Raw genomic sequence first — 16742 nt, forward strand, 5'->3', positions numbered from 1 at the left:
TGCTCAGCCACACGGATATCTGCCTCAAATTGCCTCAATTACATCCACTGAATATCCACTACCCATTTACAAGTTCTACTATTTTCTCACATCAAGAGAAACTATCCCTTATTCTACAGTTCCTGACAACTGTAACATGCAGATATAGCATTATCCCTACAAAGCAGCTTTAGCAATGGTATAAATTTCCTAAATTCTGAAAATAAACCCCCAACAAAATAAAAGAGTAAAATAACTCGTAGTGGGAAAAATATGTACTGTCACCATACTTAAGTCAGTGGCAAAGAACTTTACATAATTTGATGTTTCACATTAATATTTAACACTAAGAAAGTTGTAGCTATTGCTCATGAATAAATAAAATCTGTCCTCTGTACCCAGAATACATTATACAGATTATTCAGAAGCAAGAGATTGCATAATCAACAGTTCCTGTATAATCCAAATTTAGTCCTGTTTATTTTTAGAAGAGTTTATTCACAGAATAGCAATTACCATAGAAATTCACTGGGAAAAAAAGATTAATACTGAGCAAGTAACAGGAATAACGTGGAAGCTGGTGAAAGGAGAGTTCTAAACATGAATGCTTTCTCAAGAGAGCAGTTGGTTTGTGTGTCCACACAAGGACACTGCAGTGTACTAGAGCCAGTACTGTCCAACTGAGCAGATGCCTTGTTTATCTCTTTCTACTTACATTAATATTTTAGTATTTGTCTATTTGCACTGGACTACCCTGGGTAAATTTTCTTTCCCATGTCTGTCCCTTCCTGTTAAGGGTTACATTCTTTCACAAAGCAAAAACACAACACATGTTTGTCCCATATGATACATGAAATTGTCAGCCTTAAAACCAGTATGACCTCATTCCTCTCTGTGGCAGTAAGAGGTCACCTTCCCATACTTACAAGCCCTGAAGTTATACACTAACTCACCATCAAAACACACCCACAACTGAGCAGCCAAAGAACACAAGTGTCACAGCAGACAGAAACAGTAGGTAGAAATACGGAACAATCTCTCTCAGCCATGAGCTGCTCTGCACCGAAAATTCAATAGTTGTGTCTGTCTTTCTCCCATGCTTTTCAGCAGGACAACACTGCAGAATCACAAATGTACAATGAAAGCTTTCAAAACTCTCCACTTTTCGAAACTCTATGATGCCCAGAGAGCAGAATAGCTAAGCTCTCAACTTTCCAACAGAAGCCACTGGACAAGTGAAAAGGAAGGATAAACATCCTTAGCTGAGAATCAGAACTGGTTACAGATACCCAATACAGACATCATTTGGAAAAAAAAAGTGAAATCTTTAAAACCTATCAAGATTTTTGGAGAATTCCAACATTCTCAGGCCACAAAGACAGACACTGGAATATCACAATGACCAAACAAAAAAGAACAGGATTCCCAAGTCTCAGTTCAAATCCTTTAAGACAAGCACTGGAACATGGTGGATCAAGTACACGAAAGACACTTTGCACATACACTAAACATTACAAAACGTCAACTAACTAGTTTATTATTTCATTCTAAAGATCTCATTTACATTAAAGCTGCCAGATTTTCAGCTTGACCTGAATAGTCCATGTTTCAAGCAGGAATACAACCAAAGCTTTCAAAAATCCCCCAATTTTCAGTTTGCAAGGTAGCTTTTCACTGTAACAGCTACAAACAACTTGCTACAGTTTCAAAAGAAATTTAGGTAACTGAGGACAGTATTCAAAAAGTTTAAGTATCCTCCAAAATAGCCAGCTCTTCACCTGTGCTAAATCTGTGTATGAGCTTTCACACAATTTCTGTATCAAAATGTTCCAAATCAAGGAAGCAAAACAATACAGGAAACAGATGTTTCCATCAACATATTAAATTCTGGCCTCAGCAATATTCCCTAAAGGCTCACTTTCCTAATGTCAAATATGGCTAAAGTGCACAAGGACAAATGCAAGCAGAACCGGAATAATCAAAACCTTTGTTTTGAAAGATGTGTAAGCACTACTGTATTAGACTAAGAAAATACTTTATTATGTCCTGCTTATGATGATAAACAGAACACAATCCATGATCTTGATGAGGTGATTGATTTACTTCCCCCAGTAAATCCATGGGTGACTCCAAATTAAGTCACTGGCTTTGATTTGCTGGAGGGTAGGAAAGCTCTGCAGAGGGATCTGACAGGCTGGATCAGCGGGCTGAGGCCACCTGTGTGAGGTTCAGCAAGGCCAGGGCTGGGTCCTGCCCTTGGCCCACACCAACCCCTGCGGTGCCACAGGCTGGGCCAGAGGGGCTGGAAAGGCCCTGGGGGTGCTGGTCAACAGCAGCTGAACCTGAGCCACGTGTGCCCAGGTGGCCAAGAAGGCCAATGGCACCTGGCCTGTCCCAGCCATGGTGTGTCCAGCAGGAGCCATGCACTGACATCTCCCTGTGCTGGGCACTGCTGAGGCCACACTTCGAGAGCTGTGTCCAGTTCTGGGCCTCTCACTGCAAGGAGGATATTGAGCAGGTCCAGAAAGGGCAACAGGGCTGGGGAAGGGTCTGGAACACAATGGGTCTTGTGAGCTGCAGCTGAGGGAGCTGGGGGGCTCAAAAGAGACATTATCAGTCTACAACAGGACAAGAAGTGACCTCCAACTGTGCCAGAGGAGTTCAGGCTGGATATTGGGAAATATTTCTTTACTGGAAGGGTTATCAGACAATGGAACTGGCTGTCCAGGAAGTCAGAGTCACTATCCCTGGAGGTGAAAAGGCATGTAGATGTGGCACTTAGGGACTGATTAAGTGGTGGACCTGGTAGTGATGGATTATGGTTGGACTTGATTGTAGTGGTCTTTTCCAACCTAAACAATTCTATGACTGTATGCTAATAAGTAGTAAGTACAAGTAACGTGTTGAAGGCCCTGATACCTGCAAAAATTATTAATTTATTTTAATTTTATTGAAATAAAAAGTTAGAGGTATGTGTTTTTAAAATAATGCTACACCTAAACAGAAACTTCAGACTTCATGAATACAAAATTTGTGGTACTGACTGTGGCTCAGTATCACAGGTCCCTGAACTCCACTGAACACAGGCAGAAGTTTTGTTTTAGCCCTAAATGCTCCCCTCCTTTTTCAAATCAAAAAACCCAAAGAACCCAAACTTACTTAGAATAATTGCTGAAATTCAGCTGATTCTGTGAATGTATTGGTTTGGTGGGCTCAGAGTGATGGCTGGCAGGAACCTGGGCCGATGGCTTATTTTCAAAACTCCTGCGATCGAAGTAGGAGAGCTGCTTCCGGTAATACTCCTCATCCTCCTCAGGATCGTAATGGTTGGAACGCACAATATCTTCAGGTGGCTTCACTTGAGGTCTCTGTGGTTCTGGGGCCCTAACCAACAACAATAATATATAGTTGCATTGCCCAGTTGAATAAGTGCCCAAATTACAATTCTATTTTATAACCTAGCTAGTAATAAAGCAACAAACATGTAATTCTTATAATTGCACACCTTGCCTTTTTACCTACATTGCATGGAAATTAGACAGTTGTGACATACCATAAGGAAAGAAAATTCTTATTTCCTTTACACCTTATATTTTCCCTTTTGTTTTGCTTTCTTATTAGCTCAATTAAAGATAGAAAAAAGTAGAACAACAATACTTAATAAGTTCCCTTTTCAAGAATATTGAGAAATCATTGTATCTTTGCCCCACTTCCCAGCAATTTCACCCATTAGAACTGACTTCATGCCCTGCTTTATTATTGATACATAAACCATACTGACACTCCAACTCCTCTCTGCAGTTTCCAATTTGAAGCACTAAGATGTGTTTCTAAATATTCTAAACTAATATAGAAAACTAAATTTAATCAGTTGTGCATCTACCTGTAGGTTGTTTTCTCGTGCTCATACTGGCTTTGAGAAGCTTGTTTTGGACCACTCACACTTGTGAGTACAGGCTTAGGTGCTAGTTCTGGAGGCTGTAAAGAAAAGCACAGCATATTCTCTTAAATTCTAACATTTAGAAATATAAAAAAAAAGCACTTTAAGATTAAGAAAACTAAGACTACCTTCCCTTCCTCCAAAAGAAAAAACAAGTACTAGCAAAAGAAGAATTAGAGGAGTTTCCAGGATAACAAGATGCCTGGCAGTGTTTTCACAAGAAGTGTTCAGGTTCTGTTTTTAAAACATACCACATTTAGGTTGCTAAAAGGCAGTATTTCACTACACTAAAGCTTTGTTTTTGAGAAAATACTTCACTTCTTGCAGTGCAGTCTCCTTAGCAAAAAAGCAGGAACTAAAAAATTTAAATTACTTACCTTGACAGTTGATGTATCGCTCGTATCCTTCATTTTTTCCAAAGATGGGGATCTTCTCCTTTCAAATATCTTAACCCTACTTCGCACAGACTGCGGTTTCATGGCCGGATCTTCTTCTTCCTCAGCTAGAGATGGTGGTGTAGGCAGTGGTTTACTGTTGGAAGGCAAAACTTCTGGTTTGGTTTGTGATGAAGGGGGAGGAGGAAGAGAAACACCTGAAGTGCTATGAGAAGGCTCATATTGTCCAGCTTTAGCATTATAAGCTTGAGGAGGACCTTGTTCATAGCCCCTTATGTGTGGATCGAAGTACTGCTTGGGTTCAGGAGACCGAGATATGGCTGACTGGTATGGCTGAGCCTCCGCTTTGTATCGACCATGGGCGTCGTATCCAGCCGTGTGCTGATCCTCGTATCGCACTTGTGGTAAGCTGAAGTTTTTGGGTGCATGCTCATAGCGAGGTCTGCTGTCATAGCTCATTGCAGGGGGTTCCTCAAAACGAGGTTGTGCTGGGTAATAGCTGCGCTCTGTGCTCTCTTCTAGATTTTGTCTGGAATCAAGATCCCTAGGAGGCTGGTTTTCATAAGCTGTTCTTGTTTGGTTATAGGGCTGTTTCTCCTCATAATATGTCCAGTGCTCCTCATAGGGAGGCACACGGTCATCGTAATGTAGGCGAGGGTCATAACCACGAGAAAACTGATCTACATAGTTTGTAGAGTCATACCTATATGTTGATTGTTCATAATCCCTACTCGGCTGTTTTTCTGCATACTGAGCCTGGGATTCATAGATGAGATTTGGGTCTCTTTCCTGTCTCTGTACTGGGTGATTAATTGCTGGCTGTTTTAAGACGTAGCTTTGTCTGGATGCTTCTTCATTAACGTATGGATCCTTTCGGTACACCTGTTAGAGAGAGACACTTCTCAGTTAAAATGAAGAGTAACTTCAGCTGCAGTTGAAAGGCAGCATTTGAAACAAATCCTAGTTTTAAATATTGGCTTTAATTTTGTTTAAAAGCAGAATAATTATGCAGATGTTTGCAACCAGAGGAAGCTGAACTTGGTGATTCAAGAGATCCCTTTTAGTTATGTTTTTAAGAAAAAACATGTAAGCCGATTAGAAGAGAAAGACAAAGGTAAGAGCCTCACGTCTGGGGTTTGGTGCTCAGGGGGCACACACTTTTTCAGAATGTGGAAAGAGTGGAAGTGAAATATATAAATACACTAAGATAGCTCTAGCATTGCTGAAGAAATCACACAACAAACTGGACTCAACTTCATGATCAACGATTTGGCATGATTTAAATTTTAGGGAAATAAGATTCTTCTCGAGGCCTCATTAACAGGAGAATTGTTGACAAGCTAAGGAAGTCAAAGAAAAATCAAAATACAGAATGCAGCCTTTTTAAAAAAGTCATGTTTTTGAGAAGTGAAAAGGATAGAGTTTGAAGCCATGCACACAAAACATTACATGATGCTTAGCAATTCAGATGAACTGTGTTTTGTAACCTGCATGATTCTCTTAGAAGAAAAAAAATTAGAAGGAATTCTTCAAATAAGGGCAAAACAAAGATCATGTGCTAGCTTGATGTATAGCAGGAAATCAGCACAACAATGCGGCACAGGTACCTTTGCTGGATCTATATGCGGCGGTAAGGATGATGGCTCTTGGTCTCTTAGTACTACATGAGCTCCCTCAGTACACGGTGTTCTTAAGGGGGCCGCTTGTGGTTGGTAAGAGTTGTAAGGAGCAGCAGTAGGCTCCTCCAGTCTGATATTAGTTAGGTTTACATTAGCATTTACTGCAGAGGCTGATGAGGTTGCAGGGTTTGATTCAGGCGACGGGGAAAGGTAAGGGACTGCAGGTGAGGCTTCTGCTTTCTGTGAAGTGTTTAAAATATTTCAGATATACTGCTATTGAATCAATGTATGACTTTTTGATTTATATTAAAATAATTTAAGTGATGCCCTGACCAATGCAGCTAGATGTAGAATGAAATGTACTGATAGTATCATGCACTAGCACTTCCAGAAATTCATTAGGTTGAGAATTATAAAAGCAAAACATTTAATAAAAGTAGAATGGTACTTCAATCCCCCTCCTGTCAATGAGTCACTAAAAGAGGCAGGGCAAGCTGATTCTCCAATTCACTGTAATGTATTGTTGCTGTTGACAGATTCTTGTATGTACACACAACACTGATAAGCAGAATATAAATGGACATTTCTTATTCAAGAGAACTTGCAACCTGAAGTAAGAGCATAGTGGTCAGTGTATAAATTTACTTTCTTACCGGCTGAGTAGTAGTTGCTTTAAATCCTGAAGAGTCTATTCTGAGATTTGGCTGAGGCTGAGCTTGAGATGCATAAGCAGGGTAACTCTGAGTCTCATGATGCATTCCAGAAGAATCCTCTCGAACAGGTTCAGAGGAGCGTGTAATAGCAGATTCTGGAGGAGTCCCAACCTCATCATTCAGAGTTTCATCCAGTTCTTGATCCGTATAAGCACCCCCTTCTGTGTCTGTGTCTTCATAGTCAGACGTGTGTCTGCTGTCTGTGCTGTACATGGAATACTCACTGCCGGGAGCGGAGAGGTAAGAAAGGCGGTCATCGTGTAAATCAAGATCATCACTTGTAGCACCATCTGCCTGTGGCAAACAAAATTAGGGTACACGTTTATTGAAATACCTTCTAAAGAACACCCTTTCTCTTGCATTGTAGAACATGGGAGTTTTATCAAATTCACTATCAATATCATCACAGGGGACAAGAAATTGGGTGTCCATCACTCAGTATGTTAAGTTTAGACCTAAAACACCTATCTGCAGCCTAGCTCTTTGAATCATTTTACTAAGGGACCAGATGACTGTCAAAGTAAGGGGACAGTGCAGTGTCCATAGATATCAAAGTGCTTGGAAAAATACAGAGTTGCACTTTAAAGTGGTTTTATGATATCGGAATCATTACTTTGCAGGTACATATAAGGAGCTAAGGTCTAAACCAGATCTAATGAAGAAACCTGCAACAATAGCTGATTCATCATTTGCTTACTTTTAGCTGGCACTAAACTTGATAATAGTTCTTCAGGAGGATGGATCTAATGTGCATAGAGTAACATGCAGCTCAAGAAGGTAAGTGGAGATTTAGCGGGGAACACAGAACACTAACTTGTGTTTTAGCATGTGCTTTCTCACAACTCTTCTCAGAAAGGTCACTAAGGACATGAATATGCCACTTGTTTTTATAATGAAAAACACACTCCATGATCAAGCAATCCCAGCCCTGAAAGCCCATGCAGTGAAATTCCCAGAAGTTCTTTGACAAAAGCCCATCCAATCCCTGCAAAATCTTCACAGCATTACTATATCCTCCAGTTAACAATGCCAATAAGCAAATGCTCCCTTACAACACTGCTACATGCATAAGGACAAACTGTACAGCTCACATTAACAGAGTTAAGTGTTCCAATACAGTGACAAATCAGTTTTGAGCAGCTCACACAGCCAGGAGGCATTACTGCTTTAGATCTTCACAGGAAACCTCTCATGAATACTGTTTTGCCATTTCCCCCCAAATATTATTTCTTACCTTTCCTTCTGAAACCCACACTAGTTGGTTCTGTTGTTGCTGAATTGCTTCCTTAAGAGCTCCATACCATCCTTCATTCATTGAATTCAAGTTAATGGTAGCTAGAAGTACAGCAGATTAGTTTGACTTATGATTTCTGCAGAACTACAAGAAGGATCTGTACCATGAGTAATAAAAGCAATATAAACTGGTAGGTCAAAACTATGAGATTTAAACAGTAATGCAAAGTAGTATCCAAAGCAACCTTAAGGCCTGATGTGATTTGGGATGTTTTATCCCACAGGAAATGCTGAATTAACAGTAGCTTAGAATAAAGAGAGGCCTGAGTTTAGCCAGACTAAAACAATAAAGTTACATCATTTTCCAATTTATTCAAGTTCTGATTTTGGCTGATGATCCTGCAAAGCCACAAGATCTATTAAAAACGTCATTTTGATGTTTCAGATTGCTTTACATTTGAGCAGTCATGTGCAAATGATGCACACACCAATTAACTACTGGTTATTGAATGGCAAAGCCTGAGCAAGTCAGTCACTGCTTGACCTGTTCCATTTGCAAAAAATTCTGGAGGTAGAATCTTCTCTCATCTTTCCTCCCCTTTCCTCTCAGAAATTCTAATCCAGTCTAATTACTTACTTGTGAAGAGGTGGTGATTATTTTTGCGGAGCTTGTGAGCTCTTTCATACAATTTCCTGGCACTTTTTCGTGACTCTGGGCACAGTCTCATTCTCATGGTCTTTACTCCCTGCTTAGAATCAGGATTTAGGAACACTACAATTGGATACCACTGGGCATAATTCAGACGGTCCACTGCATTGGGAGTGACATCTAATAAAGCATGTTTATCCTGCAGTGACAAGAAGGACACAGGCAAGAAAGCAAATGATTTATGTCCTAGATGAAATTTTTTTAACATACTCTACAAAATGACTTTGTATTACCTTCAGAGAATTCATTGTTTCAAAGTATTGACTTAAATCCTTCTCCTATTTGAATTAACAAAATAATAAAAACCAAACCAACTCCAATACAAGCCTAAGTAGGCATATACATTTTGAACTGTAGGACCACTGTATAACTCTAGGATTTTTTACACTTAATTCTATTTTTTAAAAATCTCCACAAAGTAAGCAGACACTGAAATAAAAAGAAGCAGTTTCCTATCAATATACTGTAAATAGGAAAAAACCAAAGACTGAAACACAAGATACAGTCCCATTACACACTTCTATCGACTTTTTTTACCAAAAAAAATCACTGTAAATGCAGAATTTGGCCAGATTTCATTCAGTGCAATCAGGCACACAACGTGAAGCATGCTGACTTTGCTGCTATAATGGCTTTTTTCCCCTCTCGTTACTTCAGCATCTGAAAATCTTCCAGTTTGTTTTTAAGTAAGGAAATATATAGGTGAGCCTCATATAAAGGACTAATTGTTGAGGTTTTAAGGATATTAAGGAAGGGAGATGGAAGAACCCTTTCTTAGTCCTCACACAAAATAATTATGTCAAGTGATTGACTTTTACACTGGGGTGGGGCAAAACTAACAACTCAATAAATGAAGTAACCATTTCTAGCTATAATGTCACACCATGGCTTTAAATGAAAGAGGAAACAGCTTAAAAGAGCCTTAATGGAGAAAGGACAACAGCCTCTGGAACAAAGCCTAGAAGCACATCCAGCCTGCAGTTATTAATACAGAGAAGCAGGGTGGTAGGGTTTTTCTTATTAACCTATAGAGAGATGAGAAAGCTATTTTTAAAGCAAACACAGTAAGTTACCATTCTACATTTAAAACATCCAACACTTTACTTCATGTTATCAGTTTTACTTTTCTTGTGTTAAAAGCCCAGTGACAATAGAAGACTTACTCTGTCAATTATCTGCTTTATGGTGTGGAGACGAATAATGCCAGAACTACGTTGGTCAGTACCTGCATCTCTTGGTTCACTTTCTGGTAAAGAGGACACAGTAAAATTCTATTGTAAGTTTACAACATAGTCTACATTCCCTTATTAAGGTAAAACAAATCATTTAATAGCTCAAGCTGTCAATTCAGCTTGAAGACACTTCTGATTACATATCATACATGAAAGTGTACCCACCATTATGGCTATAAAAATCACATCTTTACAAAAGTACTTGGAAACAGGATAAGGTACAGAATTAAAATTAAATTTGATGTGGCTATAAATAGAACTAATATGTCTTTAGAGAATTATCAGCAGCAATGCAGTAGAAGAACTTGCATTTAGTCTGTTCCTTTACATTACCAATATCTCGTTAAATACATTAACTAAAGTAATAATGTAGAAACAATATAGCCAAAGAAAGCTATTTCCTAACTGCAGAAAAACCTGTTCTCACACCTACTTGCAATTTGGAAGATATCTGGTTCTTCTCTAGCAAGTTTCTCCCGTGCAACATCAGCTATTGGACCAAAAATGGTTACAGGTCTGAGAAACCCAGCTAGAATTGAAGGAAAAAGAAAAGTCAAGATGTATCGATTGCTTAAACCAAATGCAAGATACATTTAACTAAACTGGCTTTTCCAAACCAAACCACACAAACCTGTAATGTGCAGTAAGAGTAAAGGCATACCTTCCCGAAGAACAACTCTTTCATAGGCAGGAAACTTTGTCTGAACCGGCTGGGCAGAAAGATCTTCTCTGCTTTTCCGGAGATTTCTTTTTGAGCTCCGCAAGCCTCGGAATCTCCAGAAGTCTGCTCGATCTCCTCCTGCTGTCTTTGGAAGCGTGTACTGTACACTAGCCAGCTGCTCAGCTCTAAGGTGACAACAAATCCCAGTTACCACAAAGTCAGCTTCTGAAGTAATGCCTGACTAGCAAGCTTATGGTCTCAAAAAACCACTGCCACTGCTGAACCAAACTTTTGTTGTATTATGAACTACAAGACAACTACTGAGCCTGGTATCACATTTCTAAAACTTGTTATAACCTTGTATTAAAGCTCTTGTATTGAAAAGAAAGTTTATTCGTGGATTGTGCAAAGTCAAATGCAAATCCACAGGTATTTTACTTCAGTATGTTTTACACTTTGTCACTTTTTCTTACTGAACCAATTCTATAAACTTGTGTCCTGCAAGGAAGTCCAGTCATTCATTATACAGATGCCATTTAAAACTGTGGGTGTGAATTAGTAATTTAGCTATTGCAAGATCGTACCTGTTTTTGTTAGGTATGATACCTCTTTCCACTTCCTTATGATTCTTCCCAATTCGAATGGCCAGCCATGAACCCAGTTTGCCATTGTACAGAGTGTCCACCACCCGGAACACTTCGCCTTTATTGAAACTTAGTCCATAAGGAGATTCCTTCTCATATTCAAAATGAGTTCTGATATAGAAAGAATCCCCTACATCAGACTCAACAATGCGACGATAAACTGAAAGAAGGAAAAGAAATCACAAAATATAAAGTGTTACATAAGTTCAGTTGATGTTATAATGCTCACAAGAATTACACAAAGCAATGCCTCACCTTAATTCTCCTTGTTCTAAAACGTACGTTATTCAAGAAGCCTTAATGTCTCAGAGCTGATCTATTTCAAGCACCATAAATATTTACAGTAAACTCTACTAACATAAATTCAACTTTTACAGTCAAAAATTTGATCAAAGTGCAAGCTTACTTGATTCACTCTAGAAGGAATTAACCTTGAGAAAATAAGTTTGTATGTACAAACACGTCAGCATAACCACTCATTTTCAATGGCATAACTACAACTGACTCTTCTACTTCCTCCAAGAATAATGCCAAGACATTACATAGGTGGTAGGGGCTATTCTGAAGACGAATATTTTGTTTGGGATTTTGTTTGTTTGTTTAGGGGGGTGTGGTCATACTGGCACCATATCAGTCTCTACTCCATTTGTAGTGGCCTCCTAGCGCAAGGCCAAAAGGACTTTATAATAGTCTAAGGTGCCAATTTCCTGCAAGCCAGCAGTTAGTTATTGTTCACTAGACTTTTTAATGCTGTTCTAAGCAGTCTACTACATAATTTCCAATATACAAATATTTACCATCTTTTTTCTTCTGTGCCAAAATGGTGACTTCTTCACCTTTAGGAAGATCAAGCAAAAAAAGGACAGCTTCTTCTCTGATGATATTTGTGAAGTCTACATTATTTACCTGGTATCAATAAAGCAATAAGGTTGATTTAGCATATGACATTATTACAGAGATTTAATGATATAATAGAAAATCTGAATCTATTGCTATGATCTTTTTCTTACTCAATTTCATTCATACCAAGTGCACATATCTCAAGATGCCTCCTGTACCTCTAAAGAGTCCCACTTTATTTCTCAGTAAAAGCACAGCTTCCAGGATAATAGGTAGCTGTTAATTTTATAGTCATTATGGAGCACCTATATATATCAGTAGCCCACAGAGCACTCTGACAACTTAGTCACCCACCATGAAATCAAACAACTTCATAAACTGAATTAGTCTACAAAATTTAATGTAAAAAAACTTTACTAACCTTCCTAGCAACAGTACAGTAAAAAGAGGTTTTGCTCCTAGTAAATAATCTAATAAATACATACAGAAAAAACTGTATGAACTACAAAAGCAAAATATTCAATCCTACAGAAAGAAAACCTATTTTGGTACAACAAAACATTTGTAATGTTAACAGTTTTGACATACCCTGAGAATCTGGTCCCCTTCCTCTAATCCTTCTTTTGCTGCAGGGCTGTCTTCCAGAACACCAGCTACAAATATGCCAACATCATTGCCACCTGCTAGTCGCAAGCCCACACTATCTCCTTTTCTGAATTTTACCAGTTTCATGCTTGGCCTAGAAATTTAGAAAATATTCCACTTACTGATGTAATAGCCCAAAATATCCTGGTAAATTTGAAACATGCGAAGAAGTAACCTGCTTGTTAGTCAATTCGTGGATATTTTGCTATACATACCATTAACTGCTTATCAACTGCAGCATTACAACATGCTCAATAGCAGCACTCCAGAAAACCTACCTGCACATACATGTTTATTATGGTTTGTTTGTCTTACACTCATAGTGTTTATGTGAGACACTGACACTCTCTTCCAAAAACATTCTTCCTTTTAAAGAGCTGTGCTGGCATACAGATCTATTTTGGCTCTGAAGAGATCCAGATTAATTTGAGGTCAAACCAAACTAGAATCTACTTTCATGTACACTAATGCCCATAAAGGAGATCCCAGCTGAAACAGATTTATTTCCATGCTGGGACACTGCACAATTCTGCTGTAACCTTTATTCACTGCTCTCCAATTACTATGAAAGGTAAAGGGTATAATACGGTAACTTTCCTCTCTTTGGACATGGGGACAGGAAAGGAGGAGTGAGAATGCCCAGGGATCGACAAACCCAGCAAATCCTTTTCACGTGTTAATTATTTTAAAGACTAATTTCCATAGAAATGAATAGACTTTAAAGTGGTATATAACCCAGTATAAATGTCAACAAGGCTCAGGAATAGATCTCATGTTTCATCCTATTATTTGTGAAAAGAAGGGTCAGGACAGAATACTGGGCATGATACCAGAGCACAGAGAGAGATCATTGACTACCCTGGATAACAGTTGGTTTGCTTAAGAACCAGGCAGGTTCAAACAGAGTTCAGAGATACATTACCGAAGCATTCCATCTTCATGGGTTGAATTGGGTAAAGGACCATCAGATGGACTGACTGGTAAATCCACATCTGGCTGCCCTCCTTGTGCATACACTGGCTTTGGTTCTATTAAAATACCAAAGATTTCCAATATCCATTTGGTCATTTAAAGATGAAAATGTAAAGTTTACTTAGTTAAGACTTAATTAATGACTTCTTCAGTAGCCTTCCCTCTACCCCACTTAGACTCACTTAGAAGTAAAATACTAGAAAACTTACAACAGAAGACTCATCATGCCATTCAGAGCAGTGTGATTACTGGCCTAACTACTATTTCAGTAAATATTCCTAAACTTCCTTTGCACTTGATTAAGTATTCTGAACACTTCAAAAAGACGAGAACCAGAAGGCTTCATGCTCTCAAGACCACTTTCAATCCTTCTGTTTCTAACCTTTATTTTTATGACCTAACATCTTCATTTTCCATTAGTTCTCTTCACTCAAGAATACAATTTCTGAAATGAAAATACCATAAAGCTTCAATCTACCATACATGCCTTTAGGTCCAGCTGGTGGTCCTTAGAGCTATGCACTTACTATGGCTTTGCTGCAGAGCTTCTCTGGAGTTCCTGTGAGGAAACTGCCACTGCAGGCTTCCCTCACCACTGAACACTAGTAGAGGCTCTTTTCTGATAAAGGATTTATAGGCTCATTTTTGTACACAGGAAAATATTTGATTTCAAACAAGGCTGACTTTGAACTAGTCTAATATTCCTGATCTTATCAACAATTGCACCATCTTCCTTCCAAATCACTGAACAGACTAGTTTGAAATTGGGAATTTCAGTCAACAATCGAGTAATTAAGCCTTTTTGTAATGTGACTCTGGTCCTTCCCATACAGTAACATAGTGTTTTCCTTGAAGTCTCTAATTAACCTTTCCTAAGCTAAGCTTCTGATGATCCCTCCCAACAAATACTTTTCTCCCACCCTGATTCTTGACACAATCAACTAGGATAGCCATCTTACCCTTGCCCCTAGTCTAGGCAGCAAACCATCAGAGATCCTGCCAGCCACTTCTCTAACATTTTCATGGAAGAATCCTCATTTCCCTAGAGCTTTTGTTAAATGATTATGCCCTTTGCTACACTTTAAATCAGTTTTTCTTGGGCAAGTGAATTTTATCTGCAGACATTAATTTAAATATTAGCTTTATGTACTGGGCTACAACTCCTCCCACCCAAACTAAGTATTTCTATGTGCCTCTTCCCATTTGTGCAAGAATTGAACATTTCTCCTTCCCCACCAACAAAACCCCCACACTATTTATCACTGGTTTGCTAGCCCCTCAGACCAACTATCAGTACATTATTTTGAATTAAGAACCATTTTAAGGGTTGCCTATCTGGCTAGATTGGTATTATGCCAATTATTAATCTTCAGTACCTTACAGAAACGCAGAATTCATCTTTCTAATCTCACTACCACATCCCTTCCCATCTTGGCAAATATAAATTACTTCATTTACCTCTCTTTATAACACTGCTGTAAAAGGTTACCTCTTATGACCATCTTTTTAATAATGGCTGCTGTATCAGAAAACTTATTGTTCTTATTTTCAAGATCTTTCAGAATCTATCAACATCAGAACCCTTCCAGTTGTTCATTAATCTACTGACTACTACATGCAGAAGTGTCACTGCTCATCCCTTAGGTACTCAAATATTTTCAAGCCTGAATGTGCTTTCTCTCATTCCACCCAGCCTTTCAGTAACAGCTCCCTCTAAACCATCTGCACAGCTCCCTTCTCCACTTGTAATTTCACTGAAGTGCCTCATTCTGTAAACAAAAATCTTGTAAGTGTCAGCCTGCCCGGAACAGTGTCCTGTATCATCTTTTGTTTTGTTTTTTTTTCCTTTTTTACACCATCTGGCTTTTATCTGCTGCCATTTAGCTTATCCTTGCCTTTTGGGAAAAAGGAAAGATATTTTGTTCTGGTTTGATTAGCTGTACTGCATTTGTTAACCTGCCTTCTTCGTCCTTGACTGTAGTTAAGTGCTACATGAACAAAGCATTTTGGAGTGTTTTGAGTTGTATCTTGGGAACAGTAGCTCTAAACAGACTTAAATACATCATTGTTATAAATATGGTCTGCTACAGTAACCCATAAGAACACATTTACTGAATACTCAGAAAAGAACTGACAGATTTTAACCTTGTCTGAGAAATCAGTACAAAACTCTTTACAACCATCACTTATAACTACAACCCTAAACATTGAAATATGACCCCTATATAATGACAGACCCCACAACTTAGGTTTTCAGGACCAAAATGCTTAAGATATAAATGAGATTACAGTTACAAAGACTGTTTGTATTCAGAAATAGAAATAATTAGGACTTGATCTGTTTTAAGACTTGAAAGTCATTCCACAAATATGCAAGAGCATTAAGTCTTTACTGGTCATCCATTCTCAACAACACATAATTATTATATTTTAATATTTTTACCTGGGAGTGGTGGAGTTTGTTTTTCAGTTCTTTCAACTGTCACCTCTTCCACAGCTTTAGAAATATCATCTGCATTCTTTACAGGTGTAGAAACAGCTCCTGGTTTAGTTATTCTCTCATCTTCTCTGCTTCGATGACTATATTAGAAAAAAAGATTCCACTCCGCATACAGAACAGTTTCTATGATCTCAGTCCACTAAGATTAAAGAATAAATACTTCCATTCATCAGGTTGAGGGTAAGGTATCACCATTACTATTTAGGAAGGTTTTGTTCTTAGACTATCACATTATTAATAGTTTTTATCATTTCTAAATCCTAGTGTTTTGTCCCTAATAGCATGTTAACAAAGTTATGGCATGTTCCCTAGTTATGGTAGTTAAGAGAGCAGCAGCACATGGGACACAGACTCTAAAGCTTCAAGCTCTCTGCTTCAAGCACATAGGTCACACACATGTGGTGTATATTGATAGATATATAAAGAATTGAGAAACAAAGGAAAGAAAGGAAGAAAATCCATTACAATAGTCTTTTCCTCATCCTTCCCTATAAAAATCATGGATTTTCAGACTTAATTCTTTGGCTTCGCTGTGACCAAGCTAATTTATCTGCTCTGTGTGTCAGCTGCCCTGAAACACAAGTGCTGCTGGTGTGGTACCTTTTATCCTTGCAAAGCCCTGCCAAGGCCCACAGAAATATGTTCCTCATTTCTCATCTC

General features: G+C 38.5%; 1 protein-coding gene across 13 annotated transcripts in view; it reads right to left on the minus strand.

Annotated features, from left to right (window-relative positions):
- Positions 1-16742, minus strand: part of TJP1 (tight junction protein 1) — a 156850-nt gene that overhangs the window by 10484 nt on the left and 129624 nt on the right. For 8 of the 13 annotated variants that reach the window (XM_030281835.4, XM_032750309.3, XM_030281840.4 and 5 more), the window contains 15 exons: positions 16026-16162; positions 13533-13638; positions 12554-12704; positions 11923-12031; positions 11066-11285; positions 10482-10666; positions 10254-10349; positions 9752-9834; positions 8517-8727; positions 7881-7981; positions 6587-6940; positions 5922-6173; positions 4297-5196; positions 3863-3957; positions 3139-3363 (listed from right to left, as the gene is read on the minus strand). In XM_030281835.4, coding sequence (XP_030137695.4) covers positions 3139-3363; positions 3863-3957; positions 4297-5196; positions 5922-6173; positions 6587-6940; positions 7881-7981; positions 8517-8727; positions 9752-9834; positions 10254-10349; positions 10482-10666; positions 11066-11285; positions 11923-12031; positions 12554-12704; positions 13533-13638; positions 16026-16162 — 3225 coding nt within the window. The remainder of the gene's footprint in view (positions 1-3138; positions 3364-3862; positions 3958-4296; positions 5197-5921; positions 6174-6586; positions 6941-7880; positions 7982-8516; positions 8728-9751; positions 9835-10253; positions 10350-10481; positions 10667-11065; positions 11286-11922; positions 12032-12553; positions 12705-13532; positions 13639-16025; positions 16163-16742) is intronic. The other 5 variants (XM_012578094.5, XM_030281837.4, XM_030281839.4 and 2 more) reach the window with 1 other exon arrangement.

This window comes from Taeniopygia guttata, chromosome 10, assembly GCF_048771995.1.
Source record: "Taeniopygia guttata chromosome 10, bTaeGut7.mat, whole genome shotgun sequence".
Classification (NCBI taxonomy): domain Eukaryota; kingdom Metazoa; phylum Chordata; class Aves; order Passeriformes; family Estrildidae; genus Taeniopygia; species Taeniopygia guttata.